The 18,509-nt window shown below is 41.3% G+C and overlaps 1 protein-coding gene and 1 long non-coding RNA gene across 2 annotated transcripts; one reads left to right on the top strand and one right to left on the bottom strand.

Moving 5' to 3' along the window:
* The first annotated feature begins 513 nt into the window (after window positions 1-513).
* LOC106951277 (ethanolamine-phosphate cytidylyltransferase) lies at window positions 514-15,730 on the top strand. The gene is made up of 12 exons (XM_015038708.1): window positions 514-831; window positions 10,290-10,378; window positions 10,530-10,691; window positions 11,399-11,550; window positions 11,630-11,671; window positions 11,783-11,921; window positions 12,511-12,593; window positions 12,804-12,881; window positions 13,360-13,425; window positions 14,291-14,356; window positions 14,588-14,676; window positions 14,769-15,730. The coding sequence occupies exons 1-12, from the start codon at window positions 707-709 to the stop codon at window positions 14,890-14,892; spliced, it is 1,215 nt and encodes a 404-aa protein (XP_014894194.1). The 5' UTR covers window positions 514-706; the 3' UTR covers window positions 14,893-15,730.
* A 972-nt stretch (window positions 15,731-16,702) lies between these two features.
* On the bottom strand, window positions 16,703-18,295 carry LOC106951279 (uncharacterized). Its single transcript, XR_001425787.1, has 2 exons — window positions 17,937-18,295; window positions 16,703-17,716 (listed from the first exon to the last, which is right to left on the bottom strand). It is a non-coding gene; the product is annotated as an uncharacterized LOC106951279 (long non-coding RNA).
* Window positions 18,296-18,509: the final 214 nt, after the last annotated feature.

Genomic DNA, 18,509 nt, shown 5'->3' on the forward strand with positions numbered 1-18,509 from the left:
GAATCTCTGATTGTGATGTACCAACAATTCTGTGGAGCCCAACCCCGATGGCCTGGCCATTTGTCTATTGGTAAGGAAAGGAGGTTGTTACTTAACGTATGAAATGCAGTCTCAGTTCTGGGTTGACGAAGTATCGCCCCGATTGTCTCCTGGATCACAGACAGTCTCTGCTGTTACGTCACACTGTGGAAGTCTATAGGAGAGCAGCTTGGCCAATCTCATGATAAAATCATGCAAACACAATGATTTCATCAGACACAATCTAAAGCACAAGAGGGGTGAGGAGCACATTATAAAAATTTCCATTACAGTCCCAAGACTTGAGGTTAAGCATAAATTATAACTTAGACTTGGTAATTTGCGTGAAATTACAACTTTAGGAGTTTTCACATTAAAAAAAATGTACAAATGCGTCAGTTTATCTCTAAACTTAAGTCAAACGTTTTTGGTTCAAATTCGGGCTCTGTTTCTTTAAATCTCTTTTTCAATTAATTATGCAATCACCACGTCATCGTGAGAACATTCGATCGGTGTGACGCAATCGGAGGCGTTGGCCGGTGTTCAGTGACATTCCGTCCGATCTCCAGAAGCGGAGTTGACCTGTTGAAGACTTTTGTTGTTTAATTCTTTCAGCACAGATTGTAATAACTTTCTAAAACACAAAGCAGCTCCAAAGCATTAAACGTATCTCTGTAAACACGTAGAAATGATCAAAAACGGACACCACGCTAACGAGGATCAGAGCGGAGAAGCCGGTTGCAATAAGCCGGGTGCCTCCGCGTGTAGTCCGGAGAAAAGGAAGAGGGTGGTCCGGTTGTGGTGCGATGGATGGTGAGTCGGACTCTGTCTGCTTATACTGGTATTAGTGGCATAGGTAAGCTCGTCTGGTTTAAAGCTGTCTGTGTGGAAAACCCCAGCAGGAAATAAGTCGGCTGACTAGCATGCTACTACCGTTAGCATGCTACTTAGCAGTTAATGACAGGAGTATAACCGATGTGTTGTGATAGCTTTTCTATTTGTTTTGCATATTAATTGATATTTGGTCACGAGAATACTCTAAATATATAACTATCTAAATTAAATGTAATAAATTATGTTAATCTAGTAGCTCTCTCTCCAAAAAGTATTATGCCCTGCACAGGAGGATCTCACAATCCTCCTGTGCCTTTAATTCTTATCGTAATGAGTGTTTGTTCTAGGTAAACTATTTCACATTCATTCTGACGGCAAACAGGCGTTTGATAGCTGGTTTAAATGTAACATAACATGTAGTTATATTCTAATTAGCCTGCATAGTAAGTCCTGCTGTCAGTGGCTCCAGGAGAAACATTATTTTTTTCTCACACATTTTACTGGCATAAATAAAGACTTAAACTCGCTTATTTAAGTGCATTTATAAGCTGTCAGATGGAAGTTATTTGGTGAAACCTTAAGCTCTTGTTGGTGTTATTAGATTAGGAGTTCTGCATGATTTGGCTGCTGCTTCTGCTGCTCAGAAAACTGATTCGTGTTGCAGAATCATGTATCTGTTTTTGGTCCTGTGCGCAAAACAAGGAAGTTATGAATCAAGTTTTAGCACATTTCAGCCATAAACATAAACATAACCAGAAACAAATCATTTTGGTGGGTAATATAATCAAATACACCTTCTGACAGCTTCTGGTTCAAAATTGAACTTTTTTTTTTTTTTTTTTATTTTAAACTGATTTGTTTTATTTTTAATAAATATTCCTTTAAGTCGGGACAGTTTGGGGTTTCCTGGTCATTTCTAAAATGTAGTGTTATGGTATTATTGGGGCCTGCCCAAGCAATGCATGGCAGGAGCCTATTGTTCTACACCCAAAAAGGCTTTTCTTTGAAGTTATTTGTTCTTCCATCACCCTTAATGCGGCTCGTACCGCTGCGTGCACCCCCACAAAAGTGGTATCAAAAAGTTCTGCTTGATCCTGAGAAGGGAGCTACAACAAGGAGATATGCAAAATTGATAACCGTCAGTCTGAGCATACTACGCGACATTCGCGTGTTGTGTTTTTGTTATTGCACTGCGACGTTTAATCACATCACCCTCAGTTCTTGTGCAAAGGATGTTCCTGACTCTTTCCAGAGGCGGATGCCTGGTCTAAATTAAAGGGCCCGCCTTAAATTCAGGAATTTAATATGTCTAGTTTTCTAATAATAATCACTTGATGGGTCATATAACGTTCATGTCATTCTGTAACCCCTTCGTTTCTTTCTCTTAGCGTAATCACTGACTCCTAGTCACTCAAGATATTGTATAAAAAGTATATGTGCTTGTAAAATTTGGCTGTTTTGTACAATAAAGTAGAAACAGCCAGGAGGCTGGAAAGTGAGCTGGGTTTGCTGTTGCCTAGCAACATAGCATACATTACATTATTCCACTGATGGAATCTAATGATGTCAAAGTGTTGTGATGTCATAAGAAACAGATGCCTTTAATGTTCTGCATCTGAATCAAATTTGTAGAAGTAGCAGCTTTGGTTTTACCGTATTAGACTTAACATTGCATTTTTTTTCGTAGCTTTTCTGATACATCGCTTGGACAATCAAAATGTCGCAAATTGACATTGATTCATTAACACAGTCTCAAATTAGACAAATGACTAAAGATGAATTGGTTATCTTGGTTATAGATGTTTTACAAAGACTTAGGGAGAGATCTACTTTACTGACCGAGCAGAACCCACTGCAGGAGGATTTGGAAAAAGCTCATGAACAAATTGAGCTTTTAAATAAGAAAATCAGTTCAATCACCAAAGAGCTAAACAGCTCTCTCAAGAAAAACAAACACCTGGAAAGTCAGAAAATCCCAAAGATAAAACACGAGGTAGAGAACCGGAGTTCCCACAGGACTCAGTTGTCTGAGGTAAAAGACAACAAAAATAAAGTCAAAGAGCTTCAGACCTCTTTAAAAAACCTTGAGAGGGACTCAAAACAAATGATGTCTGAAATCAGAGCATACAAAGTGAAGGTTGAAAAGTACCAAAGTGAAGTGAAGAAGCTTGAGTTTACGGTCTCCCGAAAGACTGACGAAATCAGCATGAAGAATAGAGAGATTTTGAGAGAAAATGACAAGTACAGACTTCTTGAGGGCAAGGTAAAAGCTCTGGAAAAGCGGTTGAAAGAGGCAGACAAGGAAAATAAAAGTCTTGAGAAAAAACTTCCAAAAGATCCAATGGAGGAAGCTACTAAGCAACTGTTTAAAGCAAGGATCAATTCATCTACAGGTGTATTAGCGGTGCAAAAACACCAAAAGAGGACACCTAGAGGTCTGAAGAAAAAACAACAGATGGTGAGAAAACTCAAGCGGTATCAGGTTGAGACCTCCAGGACGAGACGACAGAGAGCGGCTGCGGCTGCGGCTGCGGCTGCAGCTGCGAACAACATTTTACCTCACACAGAATATACTATTTTAAACCTGGAGAGAGAAAATACATACCTAAAAAATCAGTTAAACTTGCTTCTAGAATACAGGCCGAGGTATCTAAATGACATTAAAAAAGCCAATGACCAAGTGCTTAAGGTGACAGATATGTATATGACTGAGAAGATACAACATGACAATTTGAAGAAATTAATGAAAAGCAAAGAGACTGAGGTTGAAGATTATATTGCTTTGGAAGGACCAAAAGCTGAACCACAAACCAACGATCAAAAAGTCCCAGTTCTACCACCGATCCAGGAAAAAACCTTCCAGCTACCCAAGACACCATCGATAAGTAATCAAAGAATTCTGCTTCAGCGTGAAGGCAAGTTGGAGCCAGTGTTTCAAGACAACCTCACAACACCTCACAATACAAACCAGCTGAAGCCAACACCACCTAGCAAAAGTAAGCCTGAAATGCGGCCTTTTACATCAGCAGGCAGGAGGGTTTTTTCCATGGAAGCTCAGCAGAGAAAAATTAGCGAGCAACCTGGCAGGAGGGCCTCAGTAGAGTACTTTAAATTTCCCTCATTAGGGATTAAACGCAGCAATTCAGCATGAGGTGCGTTTGTGATCATGGAGCTGGGCTTTAACCCATGGAGCTTTGGGCTGCAGTATCAAAAGGATGGCAGCTGAAGGTGAGGGACCTTGGTGATCTGATCCTGAGCTTCCTGTATGACCAGTATCAGAGTCTGATCCTCATTCCCGGCAGTAACTCGGGCTCGTTTCCAGTGAGAGTTGCACTCCGCCAAAGCTGCTCTTTGCCACTAATTCTATTCAATATTTTTATGGACAGAATTTTTAGGCACAGCCAAGGTGTTGAGGGGATCTGATTTGGTGGCCTTAAGATCGCGTCTCTGCTTTTTTGCAGAAGATGTGGTCCTACTGCTTTCATCAGGTCGTGATCTACAGCTCTCACTGGAGCGATTCGCAGCCGAGTGCGAAGTGGCCGGGATGAGGATGAGTGCCTCCAAATCTAAGGCCATGTTCTTGAGCCGGAAAATCTGGTTAGGATGCCTCCTGGATGCCTCCCTGGTGAGGTGTTTCAGGCACGTCCCACCGGGAGACGGTCAAGGGGAAGACCCAGGACACGCCTGAGGGACTACGTTCCTCAGCTGATCTGGGAACTCCTGGACCAAATGGCTGGGGAGAGGCAAATCTGGGCCTCCTTACTTAGGCTGCTATCCCAGCGATCCGAAGCGGATGGAGAAGCAGAAGAAGACGCATAGACGGACGGACGGACGGACAGTTCCATCATTAAATAATAACGTCCGCATAGACTTTGTTTTGTTTGACAATAACCATAATTTTCCGTTTTAATCTAATCAATTTTAGATTAACTAATTAATTAATAATTTGTATCCCTACCTGTACTGAACATCGTGTTCCTTTCTACGATACACTCTTTAAATGGGATGCATAGGTTTTCTCCGGGTGCTCCGGTTTTTCCTACCTTTCGGGGGAAAAAGTGATTCGGCTAATTGGTGTCTTTCAAATTTACCTTTGTCTCTCACTTGTCATGAAGTGTCATTCTGTAAATAATGACACATTTAATGCAAAGTTGCACTAAAAGTTGCATTGAAAGTCCATTAAAAGTGCCAACTTTGCATTAAATTGTCATTATTTACAAAATCATGCAAAGTTGGCACTTTAAATGAACTTTTAGAGCAACTTTGCATTAAAAGTGTCATTATTTACCAAATGACACTTCATGGCAACTGTCATAAACATTCATAAAGACTTCTTCATGTTTATGACAGTGTTATGTCAGTCTTATGCACACCCCGTCAAATAAAGTGTTACCCACTCTTTAAACTAAATGCATAGGTTTTCTCCGGGTGCTCCGGTTTTTCCTGCCATTCGGGGGGGAAAGTGATTAGGCTAATTGGTGTCTTTTAAATGTACCTTTGTCTCTCGCTTTCTAACTGTTGGGAGGGTGTTCTGTCAGATCAGTATACGTTGTCAGATAGTCATACGCTTAGCTCAGACATGTATACGCTGTTATTACCATATGATTTTATTTAATCAGCAACATAGAATCATGACGTAGATCATCATATACTTTAGGCACTTTCGCACTGCACGGAACGGTACGGTACGGAACGGAACGGTTGTGTTCGCATTACAACTTGCGACCGGTTCCACCCGGCCCCACGGAACCACAAGAGGTGTGGTTCCAATCGTGCCGGCCAAGCGGTTCTGCTTAGAACCAGCAGCTGATTGGCCGCTGGTTGTTATGGAGTCAGACGTTGATTTTCCGTTGACAGCTGGCTCTCACTACTATATTACTATACTACAGACTACGGTATTTTTCTTCGGTATTTCTCCTGGCAATACGTAGAAGTCGTTCAGTATTTTGTCTTCTGAGGGTAGCTTGTTGGCGGAATTTAATTAATTGTATGAGGTTGATGAGCAGCAAAATTAAATCCATGTCGTCCATTGTTGTCGTTGTAGTAGTAACTGTTCTTCTTTATTAAATTGGCAGTTAGCAACCAACCAACTCAAACCACATTGTTTAGTTTTAAAAATAATGACGTCCGGCACGGCTTCGATGGCACCCCGGAGTGTGATGCGAACACAACCGTTCCGTTCCGTACCGTTCCGTGCAGTGCGAAAGCGCCTTTTGTTATTAACAGCTTTATGGCATCCTGACTTGGCGGTTAAGTAGTTAATGAGTTTTACACGGGCGTGTGTTGTAGCTGCAGCTATCCTGCTTTAAATACACTTTGAAACCACGACAACGCATGTATATCTATATAGTTATCATATTATAAACAATTTAATGACTTATTTTCGTCATAACTTGTTGCGTATGCTGAACTGACAACTCCACTAACGGTCGGACTTCTTAATGCGCATGCGCGGGCATGCGTACTCACTGCATGTATGCTATCCTGACTGTTCTATCTGATAGAACAGAGGCACTCTTTAAATCAGGGGTCCCCAAACTTTATCCTGTGAGGGCCACATAACTTTTCCCTTCTCTGGAGGGGACCGGAATTAGTTTGTAACAGAAAAAGTGTGACGATTCCAGGAGTGCCTAAATGTAAAAATGTATTGTTTTCCAGAAAGCACGATCAAATAATCCTCTTTGGGTTCTTCGCAGAAAAAAATCCAGGAAATAACACTATTTATTAAATAAATACCATATTTTCCAGACTATAAGCCGCACCCCCAAAGTTTTTTTTAAAAAAAACCAGTAAACATACACATATAGATATCTCTTCCGCTCCAAGTTTTCCACAGCGATGCAGCAGCAGAGAGGGGCGGACACCCAAAATTTGAGTAATAACAGGCCAATTGAATGTCACATTTATTGCGGTTGACAAAGAAAAAGTTACCAAGTTTAGATTTAACTGAACTGATTACGGTAGTTTCCGAACGGTAACTTTAACAGTAAAAGTGCTGATCCTTCGTGTCTGCTACTAGCATGTGCTACTAGCATGTGCTAAATGAAAATGGGCGCATTCTTCTTCTTCTTTAGATTTCAACGGCAGCTTGCATCCATTATTGTTGCACTACCGCCATCTACTGGATCCTAATATGTATACCTCAAATTCTCATAATGATCCCAGTATCCCCTGAATGCTATTTAACTGATCAACAACATTCTCAAATTTCAATTCCCTATTAATACCTAATTCCGTTTTAATGGGCACTTTCTTCTTTAATTTCCAATTTTGACTTCCAATGATTCACTTCCTGCTAAAGAGCCCCCTGGTGGTTGAAGAAAAATCCACATACAAGCCGCACCGGGCTATAAGCCGCATGGTTCAAAGCTTAGGAAAAAAGTAGTGGCTTATAGTCCAGAAAATACGGTATATGAAAAAAAAATGTAAATGTTCTCTGGTATTGTTCAGGGGGCTGCACCAAATGTGGCCCCCTGAACATTTGATGAACATTTTGGTGGCCCCAAAGTTGGGTCACCAAAATGTGTCTAAACTACCAAAAATTTGGGTAGTTTAGTCCCCAAACTACCCGCGGGCCGTAGTTTAGGGACCACCGCTTTAAATGGACACTGTGGGGATTTGATTTTTCTCTGTGTGTTTATTTTAGGTTCCGGTTCTTGTGAGTCTCTGAGCTGTCCTGTCTTCCCCTTTGATTGTTCCCAGGTTGTCTTGTTCTGTGATTACCCCCTGTGTATTTATGCCACCTATTTTCTCTGTGCTTTTGGATCCTAGTCGTTAGAGTCGTCACAGTGGAACTGTCGTTACTGTCCTGTGTCATCTTCAGCTCTCATGTCAGTCTTGTTTGATCAGTTGCTACCAGTGATGAGCATTAGCCTTCCGCTCAACTGTGCTGGCTGTTCCTTGGACTGTTTTGAGCTGTTTTTTCATCATTAAAACCATCACTCATCTCCTATCTGGGTCTGGTGCGTTCTCTCTCACCACCATTACCCACATTTCATGACAGACACACTCTTTAAACTAAATTAAATGCATAGGTTTTCTTCGGTGCTCTGGTTTTTCTCACTCACTGACTGTTCACAAAGAATATGAACTTGTCTATTTCAGATTCTTAATGTGTGTCTTTTTAGCACACACTCCTTCAATGGCCTCATAAAAATGTCTTCCAGCCCTAGTGTTTCTTTATTTTCTGTCTTCTTAGTCGTCTTAATTTTTAACTGCTCACAGAATATGACCAGTCTCTCTAAGCTGGAGTGTCTTCCTGTTAAAAGGAAGTTCCTCTCCACTTGACTGCTCAGGATTACGGGCGGTAACAATTATCAATTGGATAATTGGATGGATGGATTGGATGCAAAGTTTTTCTCCGGGTGCTCCGGTTTTTTCGACTATTTGGGAAAATAAGTGTTTAGGCTAATTGGTCTCTTAATTTTACCTCTGTCTCTCATTCACTAACTATTGGACATACAAAAAATCTGAACTGAACAAAACTGTTTCTTCCGAGCACATGGCCTCATGCAATGTCCGCCAGCCCTCCATTTCTATTTGAACACGTTTTCTGGTAGTAAAGTGCCACAAAGTAAACATCTGACTTTTACTTTTGCAAAATTTACCAACTAAATTTCTTGTGTCTAAACAGATAAACAGTATTTCAAAAGAGCTTATGTTTTATAAACAATAATTAATTTGGTGTTGAGATGAGCGCTTTTTTCTGGTGACGAACTGCTCCGTAGTATAAATCGGATTTTTGCTTTTGTATTGAATGTCTATTTTATAATATATTTACCACCAATGACAAAAAAATAAAAACTTTCACTTTTCAGAAAAAAATAACTGCACAATTCTTGTTGAGTAGTACTTATTGTAAGTTAAGTAGTATTTCAAAAGAGCAGAAGAAATCTTATGTTTTTTAAACAACAATTAGCATTTTGGCTAATTTTAGCTTGTACACTAATTTTAAGATATTGAATGGAGTAAGTCCATGTTACTCAACATGCTTATAACTCTCCACATGCTATTGAGTACATTGTAGTTTACATTAGCATTGATGCTAATTTTTAGCATCAGAACGCTGGGTTCAACCGATGGGCACATTTTGGCAGGCCCCGATTAAATTTCTTCAGAAATTTTCTAGTTGTGTATTGTTGTTCTAGTGTAGAAATGTAGTGTTACTGTATTTCATATTATTCAGAGTTGTCATAGATACTGTTGGGCAGGAAGGATTTCTTGTAGCAGTCAGTATTACAGTGACTCTGAAGAAGCCTCTGACTAAACTCAGACCCATTCCCAAAGGCAAACATATTCACATGCTTAATTGTCAACTTCAGACAACACTTTATTTTATCTTTTGTCATTTATTTTGGTTCTGACCACTGTCGTAGTGCACCTTTTTAGCCCTCTCTGTGCAACAACCAAGTCCGTTTCACCAGTTAAGGGTCCCGACCACAAAACTCCTCTGAGTTTTACACTGATATAATGAGTTTTGTAAAGTTTAAAACAGGATTTGATGCAAAAAATGATCAAATGTTACAAAATCATCCAAATGGAACAGATACAGAGTGACATTCATTGTAGAGCGAGTTCTGCTTTTATCTTCTCCACACTCTGGACCCTCCCTAAAGGGTATTGGTTATCAGTTTCATTTTGTTCATGTGCGACTGTCGCCAGTCTCATGTGTTATGGTTATGTAAGCAGTGGCAGTGTGAGCAGATAAAAGAGACAGAGGAAGGACACAGAATCGTTTTATCCACAACACCACCGATCATGATTCACAACAAAAGCGATCGGATTGGTCAAATGGATCTAAACTCCTGGATGTTTCTGGTAATCTCTGGCCTTAATGCACTGCTGGAATCCACTTTTACTTCAGTAAAGAAAAGGTTTTTTCTGTAATCTTACAGAGCTGGAAAACATTTTTAACTCCCTACAAATCAAAAGTGTCCAAATTAGTTATTTATTAATTGTATTAGTAAAAGCAGCTGCTTCTCCTCATATTTACCTTTTCTCATTGAGTCAAATACCTGGTTTAGTACAGCAAAGCATCAATTGCCTTAGTTACTTATTGACTGAAGTCAAATAAACATTGCTCATCGGTGGCCGACAGGATGCCTGTGGCCATTACCTTCGTCCTAGTGACCTTTATCACTACAACTCACCAGCCCCACACTGTTTTGTGAAATTAACTCAGATAATTTTGGAAAGCCTCAAACATGGAGCCGAATTGTGAATACTCAACCTAAAAAGGATTGTTTAGTTGGCCCTGACCGTCTTTGCTTGGAGGACATTTAAAAGATAATAGTTGCTTTTAAAAGAAGAAAGCCTGACGGCGGGGGTGCTGTTGCTGCAGCCTCCCTCTGGGTGGTTGTTGTTTTACCTCTTTTGACCTGAAGCAGTGCCCTCTTCAAGCTATTGTTTTTAAAACTCCTGGTGTCTTCTTTCCACAGCTACGACATGGTGCACTACGGCCACTCCAACCAGCTGCGGCAGGCTAAGTCGATGGGAGATTACCTCATAGTTGGGGTCCACACAGATGGTAAGACCAATGCACATGAGATGAATCTCCTCCTTCACGTTTGAATGTTTTTGTATTAATAAAGACATGACATATTACGTTTCATGTAAAAGCTGTGATGACGCAGACATGCCAGTAATAAGCATCTGACTCCAAGAATTTCTTTTCACAGCTGAGATTTCCAAACACAAAGGTCCTCCGGTTTTCACTCAGGAAGAACGCTACAAGATGGTCCGCGCCATCAAGTGGGTGGATGAGATAGTAGAGGGAGCACCTTATGTCACCACTCTGGAGACTTTGGACAAATACAACTGTGACTCCTGTGTGCACGGAGGTGAGGCAGCCTTTGTTTTAACACACATTTTGTCACGTTTCGACAATACACTCCACTTTGTTTCATTTGGGTTTGATGTGATAAATCAACACAAAATAACGCTTAGTGTGAACAGGGTCTCTGCTTAAAAAGTCTTAAGGTAATTTATCCAAAATAAGGGCTTTTTAATGTCTTAAAGCAAATGTAAGTTGGCCGTAAATACGTAAATTTTGTTGCGACAGGACTATTCAGTCTCACATTCTGTGCAGGTTTTTTTTTCTCGCCGTACTTTTCTATCAGGCAAAAGTTTGAGGTGTTCACAGACATCTTCACTTCACACAACCAGCGATGTGCACAACAAATCTGGCCTTTATTAAAGAACGGGTCCTTTTTCCAGTTCTCCACAGGTCAGGCTGTGAAGTGGACACTGCAGACAAACACGTAGATGAATGTGCTTCTATCAGACGAGATCAAAACGCAACTTTTTGGCCTACGTGCAAGTGCACCCCACACTTTTCAGATTTTCTCTGAGAAAATTTGGAAACCTGTGTATTTTTTCCCCCCTTGTACTTCACAGTTATACACGACCTCATCACATAGTATCCCAATAAAACATGTTAGTTAGTGGATGACAAAATTAGAAAAAAGTGTGCATACTTTTGTAAAGTGCTGCAGATGATTTGGTGGAAGCTCCTTCAAAGTTTGAGCTCCTGCTTCCTGTCTGTCAGATGACATCACGCTAACCGTTGACGGCAAGGACACGTACGCAGAGGTTAAGAGTGCCGGGCGCTACAGAGAGTGTAAACGCACTCAGGGCGTCTCCACCACCGACCTGGTGGGACGAATGCTGCTGATGACCAAAGCCCACCACAGCAACATGGTAAGTTCACGCTGCTGTGTTCAGCATGTTGCCTGCTGTTGCTTACCGTGCCTCTGATCTGGCGTGCTTCTCTCTGCAGGAAAACACAGATTACCAGCTCCACACTGACAACTTTGGAAAGGTAAATGAATGGTTTCCGTCTTGAGAGACATGAAACTACACATGGCTTTCGTTCTGTCATTGCAGCGACAGTGGAGAGTCTCTGTTAAGTTCTGCCGTTGTTGTCTTTTAGGGTGCGACAGTCCACAGTCCGTGGACGGGGGTGTCTCAGTTCCTGCAAACATCCCAGAAGATCATCCAGTTTGCCTCAGGGAAGGAGCCACAGCCTGGAGACACCATCATCTATGTGGCGGGAGCTTTTGATCTTTTCCGTATCCTTTTATCACACGAGAAAATGTGCTTAAATGTTAGTATTTGTCTAATTCTGTAACAGCGTACATCAGCACAGCTGGTCCTGGAACAAGTCTGCTAACCGTACAGCATAACTCTGCTCTGAGGCAGTTTCCCCACATACGAACCAGGCATTTTGCATGCGTTATGGCATACCGTCTGCCTTTGTTTATATATTTTTTAATATGATTTACAGCTATAGTAACTAGCATCACGTTCTAAAAAAGCAGTGGTGTTTGTATTACTTAAGTTGAGCTCAAAAAAAGTAATCCACTGAGAACTGCGGGCAATTTTTAAACATCTATGAAAAGAGAGGAAAAAAGGAATCCGTCACATTTCTGGCTTTACGAAATCCGGGTCAGAGATGTAGCAAATATAGAAGGTATTCTCTTACTGGTCCCATCTGCTGGTCTTAGCGTCTTCATGTGTTTAATGCTGTTTGCTTTGAGAATCTGCCCCAGTAAATAACGAAAATATAACAAAACAGCAGCAAAATGGAAGAGGCTGTGTTGTTTTATGAGCTCCCTCCTGATTAGAAATGTTTCTGCCTTGACCTCTGACCTTCTGCAGACATCGGCCATGTTGACTTCCTGGAGATGGTTTATAAGCAGGCGGAGAGGGCCTATGTTATCGTCGGTCTGCACTTTGACCAGGTGTGCTGAACTCCACTAATCTCCAATTACTTCTTTTTGCACTAGAAAGATCAGTTGAAAGCACAGTTAACCTGTTTGGACTCGGAAACTCGTCGTCTGCTGTCCAGGATTGGGAGAAAGTTTAACTTTTAAACCTCTGCTGCCCTCAAAACTAAACATCTAGTTGATATGAATGTAAAACCACTCACTGACTCCTTCCACCATCTTCAGGAAGTGAACCGCTACAAGGGGAAGAACTACCCAATCATGAACATCCACGAGAGGACTCTGAGCGTCCTCGCCTGTCGGGTGAGCTCCCATTCAAACAGACACACACACACGCACACACGTACACACGCACGCGCGCGCACACACACACACTGCTTGATGCTCAGAGTGGTGGGCTGCTCTTCTGCTCTTCATGTTCGCAGCACCGCGGCCTGAACCGGGCTCTGTGCCCTTCATTCCTGCTAGTTAGCGGTCAGCCAAGAACAATGAATCCTTGTTACCTGTCTGCATTGTGTGCGCGAGTGTGTGTGTGTGTGTGTTGGTGTCAGTTATATCAATGTTACACAATCGGTGTCTGTGCTCTGCTATCAGTTCTGAGAAAGGTCTTTTGAGAGACTTCAACATTTCTTAACATTTAAGGAAGCAAAAAGTTTTAGCTTTGCTTTGTGGTTAAGAGTCGTTTATAGAAGAATAAAGGTATCGGGAGATTTTGTTTTCCCTAATTGTTTCCCTGTGCGTGTATGTGTGTGTGTGTGTGTGTGTGTGTGCGTGTGTATAGTATGTGTCAGAGGTGGTGATTGGCGCTCCTTATACAGTGGGCAAGGACCTGTTGGATCATTTCAAGGTGAGTTCCTCACTCTCTCTTAATGGATTAATTAGCACCTATGTTATCTGTTCAGCTAAAGAGAACAATAGCAGCCTGGCCGAAACATGGCTGCAAATTGCTCCCAAATGCAAGAAGAAAGTGTAAAAACACCAAAAACTATCATTCACTGTACCAGGTTTTTATTTAATAGCGCTGAAAACCTTGTCATTCATCCTCTGTCTGACTGTTTTATTGATGATAATTTCCATATAGTGGAACTTCTAACAGGCAAATTGTTTCTTCACAATTTTTATTTGAAGACATGTTTCCCCAGTGGAGATTATGGAAATCAAAGTAATTTATCCATGCTAAACAAGAACAGCTTTCAGGTTACTTAATTTAGGGTTACCAAGGGACCAGCCCCTATACATTTAAAGCCGGGAGGGGGCGGGGGGAAGAGAGACAGAGACTGCGGCGGCAGCGTGTTACCCAGAAAGCAGTTGGGCACAATATCGCAACACCAACACTGTGAGTGAAACAATGACTGGGGCAGCCTGCGATATAAAGTACTCGGGGACCATTTCTTTATTATTACACATCCATATTTGTAGAGTACAGAACAAATCATGTCTCGTTCAGGTTCAATACGGGACGGGTTGTAATCCTAACTGTAGTGTCTATTCTATGCGCCTTATAATGCGGTGCGCCTTATTTATGAAAAAAGTTTTAAAGTAGGCCATTCATTGAAGGTGCGCCTTATAGTAACTTTAAAAATGTGTTAAACAAAACTACTTAAACACCTTTTTTTGCTGTTTGACATGACATCGTGCTGATCTTTCACTGCTTTAGATAAACTAGGGATGCTACATTTATTGCTGTTTTCTGCATTTCTGTTACTTTCCAGGTGGATTTGGTTTGTCACGGCAAAACCGAGGTGTTCCCAGACAAGGACGGGGTCGACCCGTACGCTGTGAGTACAACAACAACAACAAAAAACGATGTTTAAAAAGTACTGCCACACACAATCTGTTCAGCACCCAGGAGTTGTAATCACTACATTGCTTCATTTATTACATTGCTATTTTGTAACTCAAGGTGGCGCCAGGAGACCCAGTTTCTGCAGTGATATTTTAGTGAAGGTCTCCATTTGGTTTTGGCTCTTGATTGCTTTGATGCAGTAAGTTGTGTGTTCGTCCTTTAGGAGCCGAGGAGGAGGGGGATCTTCAGAACCATCGACAGCGGGAACAGTCTCACCACCGATGACATCGTGCAGAGGATCATCGCAAACAGGTGACGCGCCGCACAAACTGCACCGCCGGAGCGACGCAGCACAGTTTAACCTGTTTATTTGATTTATCTTTAAATATCTGTTGGGCTTCCAGGCTGCAGTATGAAGCCAGGAACCAGAAAAAGGAGGCTAAGGAGATGGCGGTGTTCGAAGCGATGAAGAGGAGAGAACACCAGCAGCAGCAGGAGGCGCAGCAGGATGAAGCTGTGGCACATTAACACGCCTGGACAGTTTTTAATCTGGTTTATGCATCCAGGTACAACTCAGCTTTAAGGAGGATGATCCAGCAGGGCCAGCCTGTTTCAGATCCTCTATACGATCTCAGTTTTCAAAAAAAAAAAAAAAAAAAGTATCAGCTGAATTCTTTACTCCTCCAAAGAAAACTTCACTTTTCTCTCTGTTAGGTTTACTTTTTTTCCCGTTTGAGTCACACACTACAAGTGAAAGAATGTTGAGTTTGGGATTTTATTCATAACTTATGAACTGTTAACGTCGGTCTTTTAAGCGAAGGTAATGTTTAATGCGCTGTAATGTATCACCGTTAATTTCTAGCTATAGCTTTGTTTTTGTCAGGGTCAACTCGCAGCTTTGTTTAACAACTTGTGAAATAGTGTGTCAATTTTTATCTGTGGATTTTAACCACCTGAATTTGCACGAAGTGTGACTGAATGTGTGTCAGTGTGAGCGAGTGCAGACAGTAGAGAGGAACGTGAGCGTGTGAGAGGAACGTAGTGCCTCGATCCTGAAGCTATAAATTATTGTAAGGGCTGTTAGTTTAAACCACTTCTGTCTCTGCAGCTGTTTGATTGAAATAACATATTTTCTTCTGTTCTTATGAGACAATCCAAGGAAAGGAAAGAGTTTCATTTTCAGACCTTATCTGTTGTTTTCTTCTCTTAATGTGATCCTTGAAAACAAAATGGTTGAAACGTGGTGAGATATAAACTTACCTGGTATTTTTTTAAAATGTTGGCGCTTTTCGCAGCTTTTGAGTAACAACCTTTTGTGTGTGTGTGTGTGTATTATACTTTGTCAAATAAAACGAGTAATCTGTGACAAGCGTCACGTGTTAATTCATGCAGCTGGACGTTTGTGCGATCAGCACATAGTCCTGGTTCACTGGGGCGGAGAAATTAGGCCACAGTCGCTCCGAAACAACTGAAGCTAACTCACCGGCAGCGCTCGCACGACAAACGGCAGCGTGACTTTACAGTGTGCGCCGTCATCTTCCAAAGTGGTATTAAATCACATTTAGTAATGTCACATTTTGTATATTTATTCATTATTTCTTTCAAAGCATTTATTCACCCTTTGAGTCGTAATACTGGCCGAGAAATTGAAGCGTCGCTAACAAAAGAAGAGGCCGCGCGAGCGTCGCGGTCGACGCCATGTTTTGAGTGGCGCGTTTGAGGAAATGAATTCAGAAAGTAAGAAAGTTCCGCTGCAAGGATTTTATGTCGAACTGTGACCCCAGAACAGGTGATCTGTTGTGACACCAAGTTTTCTCTGGTATACGTTATGTGTCAAACTCGAGGCCCGGGGGTCAAATCCAGCCCGCCAAAGCTTTTTATATGGCCCTCCAGACTGTTGAGGGACACTTCATAGAAGATAGAAGTTTTGGCCTCAAATATTTTACCAATCAACTCAAAGTAGATTTTATCTATACACTGCCAAATCATATCAGTGTGAAAAGATGTTCAGTATTATTTAACTTTAAGAAGTCATCGAATGCAGAGATTTATTCACGTTTTAATAGTTTATGATCGATACGTTCTCGCTCTGCCGTAACCGGCCTATGGAGGACATTTCTAATCTTTACAAGACCCAAAATGAAAATGAGTTTGCCTTTTTTGAGTGGCCCTTTTTGTTGTTTATTTAAAGTTTAGATAGTAAATGAACAAATAAGGCCAACATCCGTGATTTAATGTGTTGTGTTACGATACAACCACAGATTTCAGTGCAAATTAGCTCACAATTGTAAACTGGTATGAAAAAAAACAACATATTTTTCTAGTTTTTCTTTGTCCACAAATCTAAATTGGACAAGTGTGCATTTGTCTGTTCAGCTTCATTTACTTTGATACCACAAATAAAAATTCAGCGCATAAATAAATTCCAGCATAAGCAAAGAAAACACATCTGGGTTTGTTGTAAAGTAACTATCCCAACAGGAGGTCAGTGTAGGTTCAGTAAGGTTTCTCTCTGTGTCTCCGGGTTCTGGGTATGTGGGTGTTTTTGTCCAGTTGGCCAGTTAGGTTGTTTTCGGTGAGCTTTTGGACCTTTTGGTGTTTTATTTCCTCTACAAATGTTGACCTGCTCTCTGATTGGTTGGTTTTGTTTTGTCAGCTGAGCAGGGACACCTATTAGAGCTGCACTGTAACAACACCCCCCTGACCTGATTATAAGGAATCCATAAGTTCACATCTTAGAATCAGGTTTGAACCTTTACTTTTTTCCGTTATTTTGTTTGATACTGTTAGGCGTTTTTAAATGTTGTTTTTTGTTGTTGACACTTGAGAGATGTGAGCCAAGAGTAACCGAAATCAATTTTATGTGTAGACAACGATACCTTTTATGCATTTTTACACTGTGCTTGTGCAAAGAAACGGAAAGATTTCAGTCAATGTTTATTTATTCAGCTGCACAGTTTCTAGAAATTGTTTTTCTTTCTTTCCACTTTCTCTCTAAGTGGCATCTATTCATAACACTTTAGTTTCACACACCATAACAGAGCGGTTTTGGATAAACGTGTGCTTTGATAGCATTTTTCTGCCTGAGGAATGTCCTCATCAGATACCGTGAGCCATCAGGTCTCACATCATTTTGGTATTTGATAACAAGCTTGTTCCTCTCTTCCAAGAAATGCTCTGGTGAGGAAGAAGTAATGGCCTCATATAAACCAAAGGTGCTGCAAAAAGGGTTACAAGGCCATTTACAAACAACAGGTGTCTCATATTCTACAGTGTGTGGAAAATTTAGTGTGTAATCCTCTGAGGCGTGGCCGTCCAGGTACGCAAGACCAGGTGATGCTCCGAGAAACTGCTAAAAAAAAAAAATTGAGAAAAGTGAAATGTCTGACGCATCCCTTAAGGCTGACATGCTCTGTTAATGTGTATAAAGTTCAACACTTAATCAAAATACTCAACTGACATAAAGCAACTGATAGGCAGCGGTTAAACACATGGGGTCCCATTACATTTCCACATGCATATAAGATCTATTTTGGCAACATGTAGGTAAGAAAACGGGCAAACTCACACACCTCATTGCAACAGTCAGACACGGTGGAGGAGGAGTGATGATCTGGGCTGCCTCATGAACTCCTCAGAATACTAATGAAGCCATGGCCCAGATTAAACTCATTCAAGGAAAGAAAGAAAAATGAAAGACGGAATGGAAGAAAGGATGAATTAACCCTTTCCCGATCCAGAGCCTTACAATGTGAGCTTTATACATCGTTACACAGAGGACAAATGAACACACTCAAGGTGATGAGCAAAGCCAAACTGAGACCTAAAGTGAAACATGCGTGGGAATAAGACAAAGTGAAACCAGGATCGGGAGCAGATAAGGTAACTGCAGATTATGATGGCTTTTCTTTCAGTCATGTGAGACGCTGATGAGGTCATTCCGGAGACGGCTGTAAAAGTGATTGAGCACTAAATCCTTGAACACGTTTGGTTCTCGGAGCCAGAAACCCTTTCATGTGGACTTTTCATTACCACGTCATCACGTCTGTAGCAAACTTCGACTAGTCGGAAGCCGAAGTTCGGAGCTGGAGCTGAAAGTTTTCAGGTGAGACCCAACGGAGCCCACGTCACTTCCCCGAGGGAGG

This window comes from Poecilia latipinna, unplaced genomic scaffold (assembly GCF_001443285.1).
Source record: "Poecilia latipinna isolate Pla-1442-1.1 unplaced genomic scaffold, P_latipinna-1.0 Scaffold449, whole genome shotgun sequence".
Taxonomy (NCBI): Eukaryota; Metazoa; Chordata; class Actinopteri; order Cyprinodontiformes; family Poeciliidae; genus Poecilia; species Poecilia latipinna.

Bases quoted from the DNA above. Each gene is read 5' to 3' on its own strand.
- LOC106951277 (XM_015038708.1), top strand. From the start codon at position 707: ATGATCAAAAACGGACACCACGCTAACGAGGATCAGAGCGGAGAAGCC. The intron at 10,379-10,529 runs GTAAGACCAATG...TTCTTTTCACAG, and splicing joins AGTTGGGGTCCACACAGATG to CTGAGATTTCCAAACACAAA. The intron at 11,551-11,629 runs GTAAGTTCACGC...TTCTCTCTGCAG, and splicing joins AAGCCCACCACAGCAACATG to GAAAACACAGATTACCAGCT.